This window comes from Mastacembelus armatus, chromosome 13 (assembly GCF_900324485.2).
Source record: "Mastacembelus armatus chromosome 13, fMasArm1.2, whole genome shotgun sequence".
NCBI classification, from domain to species: Eukaryota; Metazoa; Chordata; class Actinopteri; order Synbranchiformes; family Mastacembelidae; genus Mastacembelus; species Mastacembelus armatus.
This window is the reverse complement of record NC_046645.1, coordinates 21360585-21367326: the sequence shown is the minus strand read 5'-3', so window position 1 is coordinate 21367326 and position 6742 is coordinate 21360585. Positions and strand designations below refer to the sequence as shown.

The 6742-nt window shown below is 41.2% G+C and overlaps 1 protein-coding gene across 1 annotated transcript; it reads left to right on the top strand.

Annotated features, from left to right (window-relative positions):
* Window positions 1-2879: 2879 nt before the first annotated feature.
* On the top strand, window positions 2880-5640 carry lpar6a (lysophosphatidic acid receptor 6a). The gene has a single exon (XM_026320486.2). It carries the CDS (start codon window positions 3959-3961, stop codon window positions 5027-5029), a length of 1071 nt encoding a protein of 356 aa, XP_026176271.1. The 5' UTR covers window positions 2880-3958; the 3' UTR covers window positions 5030-5640.
* Window positions 5641-6742: the final 1102 nt, after the last annotated feature.

The following is a 6742-nucleotide window of genomic DNA, read 5'->3' as shown; positions in this document are numbered from 1 at the left end:
TACCTATTGATATCACAACATCCTGTTAGCACACCAACTTCCTCTTAGAGCAGTACACTGGTTTACTTTCGTTTCATGCAGTAGTTATGCAGCAGTATCTTGGGAAACCTGTAAACAAACAGCTGGTTTATCATCAGTACCACTCTGTATAGCTAGTAAAGCATGCAGTACGACTTGTTTTACCTGCGACACAAAACTAAAAGTCCTGGTCAGCACACTGCTGTGAAAATGAAGCAGTCTGTATGTGTTTTTCTGGTCAGTGAAGAATTGCTCACCATAAATGAAATATACATACTGTGTGTGTGTGTGTGTGTGTGTGTGTGTGTGTGTGTGTGTGTGTGTGTGTGTGTGTGTGTGTGTGTGTGTGTGTGTGTCTGTGTGTCTGTGTGTCTGTGTGTCTGTGTGTCTGTGTGTGTGTTTGGTTTTGGTTTTGGTTTTTAAAACCCAAACCTGGTGTTTGGCCATTGAGCTTTTTATAATATTGTATATGGTGTGGTTGCACTGGGGGAGGATGACGTGTTTGATGGAAAGTATTTGTTTTTACAATACGGTCAAAGCTTTACGTTGATAAGGTTGCATGGCGTAGCACACTGCTCCTCAAAAACCCACAGCAGGTTCTTCTCTTGTGTTTTCAATTGACAGGACTGGTTCATTTGGACATAAATGAAACTTTCCAAGAAACAACGAAGACAGAGGTGATAAAGTTATGATTCTCGCTGTCTTGGTATTTCTTATAGCTCATTCAGATATGGGAGGCTTTGTGCAATGTGTTAAAATCAGGAGAAGGAAAGATACAATAGGTGCACCTTTGTGCATTCACTCCACACCCTCAGTTTGATGTAGCAATTATTCAGAAGCCCAGTTTAATCTGGCATTTGTCAGAAAGATGTCAGACATTTGTCGGGGCTTTTTTGTTGCTAGGGCAGCCCCGAATCACTTTCGAGACCTCAGTAGTTGACGTACAGAGTGCAGCTCTGTGGTGTTGTACAGGTTTTGTTGGTTAGTGATTGCCAGCAAAAATTTGGTTTCTGTTTCCAAGCTTAACATGAGGAAATGAGATGACAGCCCTGTGAGTCACTGTGAATCTGTCCAGGGTCCAAAATGTCCTTTTGCAGTTTAGTAGTATTCATTTGTATGCCTCATTTTTTTACGTTGCAGAGTGTTGGTGCTGACAGATGTGTTATTTCAGATACTTCCTCAAGTATGCCTCAAGAAATGGTATTAGGTCATAGTTGAAAGTCACGTGAGTCTTGAGTCTTAAAATTCAAGTCCCAAGCTTTTGGGGGTTTTGAGCCCTACACAGGTCATTATGCTTCATCAAATATAATGTCATTGTAAAATATGATACAACGTAACGTTCCTAATACAAATATGATTATTTATTGTATGCAATGCATTTTGCTATAATGCTGTACTGAGGTTTGAGGTTAAGTACTGTCCCAATTACCAACTGCTTTTACACACAACATTGATACACAACTCTGCTGTGCAACAATGCAAATGCAAGTTTCGCTAAGGAAATTTAATTCCGTGTCATAAGTGACTTTAGACATTGAGTGTAATGTGAAGTTCATGTTGCAAGTCTTATAAGATTTGTTAGCCTTGTCTAACCACACCAGCGACTGCCACAGTCCATTATTAAACAATAACATGTCGTCACTAACAGACTTTCTAATGCATTTTGCTCTTCTCTTTGAAAGTCTTGAGTCTTGGCCTTGGGGTGCCAGATAGTTTCCTGGCATTGTGAGAAATTTAACAGTCAAGGGCTTTCAGGATCATGTTTTTGTTTAGCAACCACATACTTGCATGTCAAATGCTTGTTTTTAATGTGCTGAATGGAACTATTTAGCATTTAAAAGACAATAGTACAGGTTTTTCTATTTTCTTCAACATCTCACCCTAGCCTTGATGGTGTTTATTTTTGTGGTGAACTGACAAAGAGAGGCACGCTGAGCATGCAACGCCCACTGTCTCTTTGATTTTCCTTCATTTGTTTGGGTATTGTTGCTAATGCTGAGAACTCCAAACGAAACATCACTGGATTAGTGTAATGTTTCGAAAGTAGAACACATGTTCACTGGAGTTACTTGGAGATGGAGAAATGTTATTGTAAACAATAAAAAGTAGCAAAATAAGTTATTTTTGAAGCCTCGTGTAATCTGCAGTATTCACTCACCATATTAACAAACTTATACTTATAAAGTTTAAATTGCTCCCTGCTAAGCTATGTCACTCACAACAAAGGGCCTATTGATTTTACTGACTACCAAGTGGAAGGTTTCTGCTAAAGGAAAAGCTGAAAGCTAGTCCAGAGAGCACAGAACAGAGAAAGCTGTGGGAAGGGATTGACAGGAGCAGCACTGAATAGAGAAAGCTTTTTGTCCCGTCTCATTTCCAGCGTCCCCTGCGATATAAAACGCTGTCTTTCTTTAGCAGAGCTGCTGAACAACAGTCAGTCAAAAACAAGGAGACAGTTTTATTTTCTTGTTATTCCAATCAGACTTGCTTAGGCAGTCACCTCAGGCACTTGCATATTTTATTGCACTTCTGCCCTCGTGGCTTTCGTAGCATCTTAACTGGTGAAGAAAAAACGAGTCAAACAGCAAACCATTCAAACAAGAGCCTAGATTTTGTCATCTCTCTCGTGCTGTATGATGGCAAATAAAAATATTAAAAATATTAAAAAGTACTAGTTAAACAGGACAATGGCTCTCTCTCTCACTGAGGTGATGGAGTACAAGTGCAAAGTACAGACGTGCTCCACCAGTGATGCCATACAGGGTTGGAGGAGTCACGAACTACAACCTACATTTTGGTGTCCCTGGTCTTATTTTATACTATATACTTCATAATGTTTCAGACTATAATGTGGCATTTATCAGGCTTTAATTTTCCAAATGATTTAACTCTTGGCCCATAAAGTCACACTTTAAACTGTGAAATAAGATCAACTTTATTAATCAGATTTTGTTGACTGCTGTAAAAAAAAAAAATAGGCCCAATATTTCATTTTTAGCTTTAGCAATTACTGCTCACATGGTAATAGTTCAAAAGCTTTGTTTTAAATAGGTGTATATCCATCAAGATGTGTTTAGGAAAGACCTTTGGAGAAATATGGACACTGATTATAAAGTCATGAGGAATTCCCACACAAAGCAGAGTGCCTGTGGTTGAGTCTTTAACCAAGAGCAGACAAAGATGGGAGGAGCTGGCGGCAGTGGGAGGACTTTACCATAACCCCAGTAAAGAAACTGTGAAAACCGGCACAAAGGAGAACAGGAGCTCCGTCTGAGCGAGATGCTGCGTGCTGAGCGACCCTGAGCACAGACAGACAGACAGACAGACAGACAGGGAAGTAGTTACAGACCCTGAGGACCAACCGGGAAACACTCCAGGAGGAGAGCAGGAGCTCGGCTCGAGGGTCGGCTCTGGTAGTTTGTGACCAGCACCACGTGTGGAGGGGAAATCTGGTGACAGCTTTTCTGCCGTGGAGCTGAGAAGGACACACACACAAGGGATGATGCCATGAGGACCTGAAATGTGGATACCGCACCGCTCCCCTTGTGGACTCAGCAGTTCTTGGTTGTCGGGGACTTCGTGAGTGAAGCAGGGGACACATTTGTGTTTCTAACTGTTCAACGCAAAGCGCAGCTCGCAACTTGTGGGGCGCAGCCTGTTTGAGAGACAAGGCGAGGGGGGGGAGGGGAGGACGCTCCAGTTTCGGTCCCTGTGCTCCGGGATTGTCTTTTCACCATGAGCTAGCCTCCAAAACAAATCGCCTTCACCATGGAGCAGCAGTGTTCACACCACCTGGTTTCTCAGTGATACAGTGTGTATCCAGATTTTGGACTGTGCTTTATTCTCCATTCATAGTTGAGGTTACTGTACAGGGCAGGCCTTTTGATTTAATAGGTATTAACATAACAGACACCCCTTGTCCCCTCCTGTTTGTCTCAGAATGGACTCGACCCTCACCACCCTGCCACGGGCTGACAACAACTCAGCATGCATCAAGAATGATGGGTTCAAATACCCTCTGTACAGCACAGTCTTCAGCATCGTGTTTGTGGTGGGACTGATTACTAATGTTGTGGCCATTTATATATTTACTTGTTCTCTAAAGCTGAGAAACGAAACCACAACTTACATGATGAACTTGGTAGTGTCTGACCTGCTGTTTGTCTTCACACTGCCCCTGAGAGTCTTCTACTTCATCAACCAGAACTGGCCTTTTGGAAGTACGCTCTGCAAGGTCTCTGTATCACTGTTCTACACCAATATGTACGGCAGCATGCTTTTTCTCACCTGCATTAGTGTGGATCGTTTTTTAGCTATCGTGCACCCTTTTCGCTCAAGGACCCTGAGAACCAAGCGCAATGCTAGGATAGTGTGCATTGCTGTATGGGTGCTGGTGTTGGCTGGGAGTCTCCCCACAGGGTTTTTGTTGGAGACCACCTCACATCAGAACAAGGGTAATGCCACTTTCTGCTTTGAGAACTTCTCCTCCAAACAATGGAAAGCTCACCTGTCCAAAGTGGTGATCTTCATAGAGACAGCGGGCTTCTTCATCCCGCTGCTACTCAATATATGTTGTTCCATCATGGTGCTGCAGATCCTGCGCCGCCCCCAAACCATCAGTCGTGGGGGGAAACTGAACAAAAGAAAGATCCTCCGCATGATAATTGTGCATCTGTTTATTTTTTGTTTTTGCTTTATTCCGTACAATGTAAACTTGGTCTTTTATGCTCTTGTTCGCACCAAGACCTTAAAAGGCTGCTTTGTGGAGTCTGTGGTCCGAACCATCTACCCAGTATCCCTCTGCATTGCAGTGTCCAACTGCTGCTTTGATCCCATTGTTTACTACTTCACCTCAGAGACCATCCAGAACTCCATCAAGAGGAAGTCTCAAGGTAGGGATACGCAAGACGTGAAGTTCTCCGGGGCCCTGCAGTCTGAAACCAGCTCCAACCTGCAGTGCAGCCTGAGGAATCTTAAAGCTAAAGTCTTCCACAATGAGTCTTCGGTGTGACACTGCAGGTATTAAAATCCATCCTTGTATGGAACTGGACAAAGGGAATGGATTTTTTTCTTTTTTTTTTTTTTTTGGGGGGTGCTTTATGAAGCACCTGCCAAAGAAGTATTATCTCAGCATTCATCTCAGAGCAAATGTGTGGACCTGTCGCTGACAGTTCCAGCTCTGCAGTATTACTGTTAAGACACCCTTTGTTCACATCTGTGGATTGTTATTACTCATTTCCCTTTCCTGTGGAATATACTGTAATTGTGTTAAGCACAATTACTCTGCCAGTGACTTGAAAGTGAATGTAATCACTGAACAGTGGGACAGTTATTATATTGAATGCTACATGTGCCTGTATGTACATTTCTGTGGTCTGTGGTAAGTTGTGGTGCTAACTTTAGTTAATTTAACATAAATCAATATATCAAGCTATAGATAATACAGGTTTTTTTTATTTTTTTTTTATCTTGAATTGTCACAAAAATGCCATTTTTGTTCTGGCGACATTATGTACAGTATGTGTCCTACTTGCCATTAAATGCACTGACATTGAAATGTACATATTGTGCCCATGCTACAGTAATGAATGAAAATTAAAGTTACATATTGTCTTAAATATGCACCTGAGAACTGTTGTTATTTAAATGAAGAAAATGCAATCTTTTGGCACTTTTTTAATTTAAAATGTTGAACTTCAACAAATCAAAACTCAAAATTTCATGTTGATACAATGCATGTTTTACACTATTAAATCACAACACTGCTTTTCTGCATCCAATTCGCATGAGTCTTCAAAAAGGTGTAACTTCACACCGTTTAACTGGCAAACCTCTTCTGTAATGTTTGTCCTGGAAGCAAATGTGAAGACAAAGAAGTGGAAGTAGAAAGTCTGATTGTGTCTGTCTGGGGAGTGTCAGCTTCCTGTGTGGCAACTGGAAGGAGAGCAGGGGAAGTTCACGTTAATAGCTAATGGCACACTGACTAGTCACATTAAAAAATGTGTATGTAAATGTGATGGAAGAACAGCATAATTCAAACGTGTGCTCTAATGATGTTTACTTAAACACAGTGGGTGGCTCAGTTGGTACTGGTGTGGTGTCTTTTAGGTTTAACTCAACCTAGATAGGAATTCCATTTTATCATTCTGAAACATTTGGTTTTCCTCCTCCACAAGGATGTGGTCTTTTCATGATCACAGCTCTAAAAACTATGCAGCATAATTAAACAAGAATTGTTAGACATCAAAGTAAAGCTATTAATAGGAACACCTTGTTAGCAGTTTACTGGAAAAAAATTGAAAATTTTTCTCACTGTAGATAAATTTACAAGTTGTATGACATCAATGTGGAGTACAGACAGTGCAAGGGAATAACAGAAAACATATGGTGCTCTAACTTTATTGACATAGCTTGAAGGTCAGTCAGCGGCACTTCATTTATACCCGTCATTCACATGGCTGTGTGAGCAAGTCAAGGACAGGGTTAAAGATCTGGGATTTTGAAAAAAAGAATATATTGGCATTGAGGCAGTTTATGTCATTTTCAAAGAATTGACCTTGTAAAGAACTGATCAAACATTTTACCGTCTCATTTCAAGAGGGTAACCATCTATTAGGCTTAACTGTATGAAAGAGTCAGGCAGTTTTCAGGTTGTGTATTCAGCACATACAACCTTTATCTGACCACCTGGTTTTAATGGTTGTTGTCACCTGGGCCGAACGTC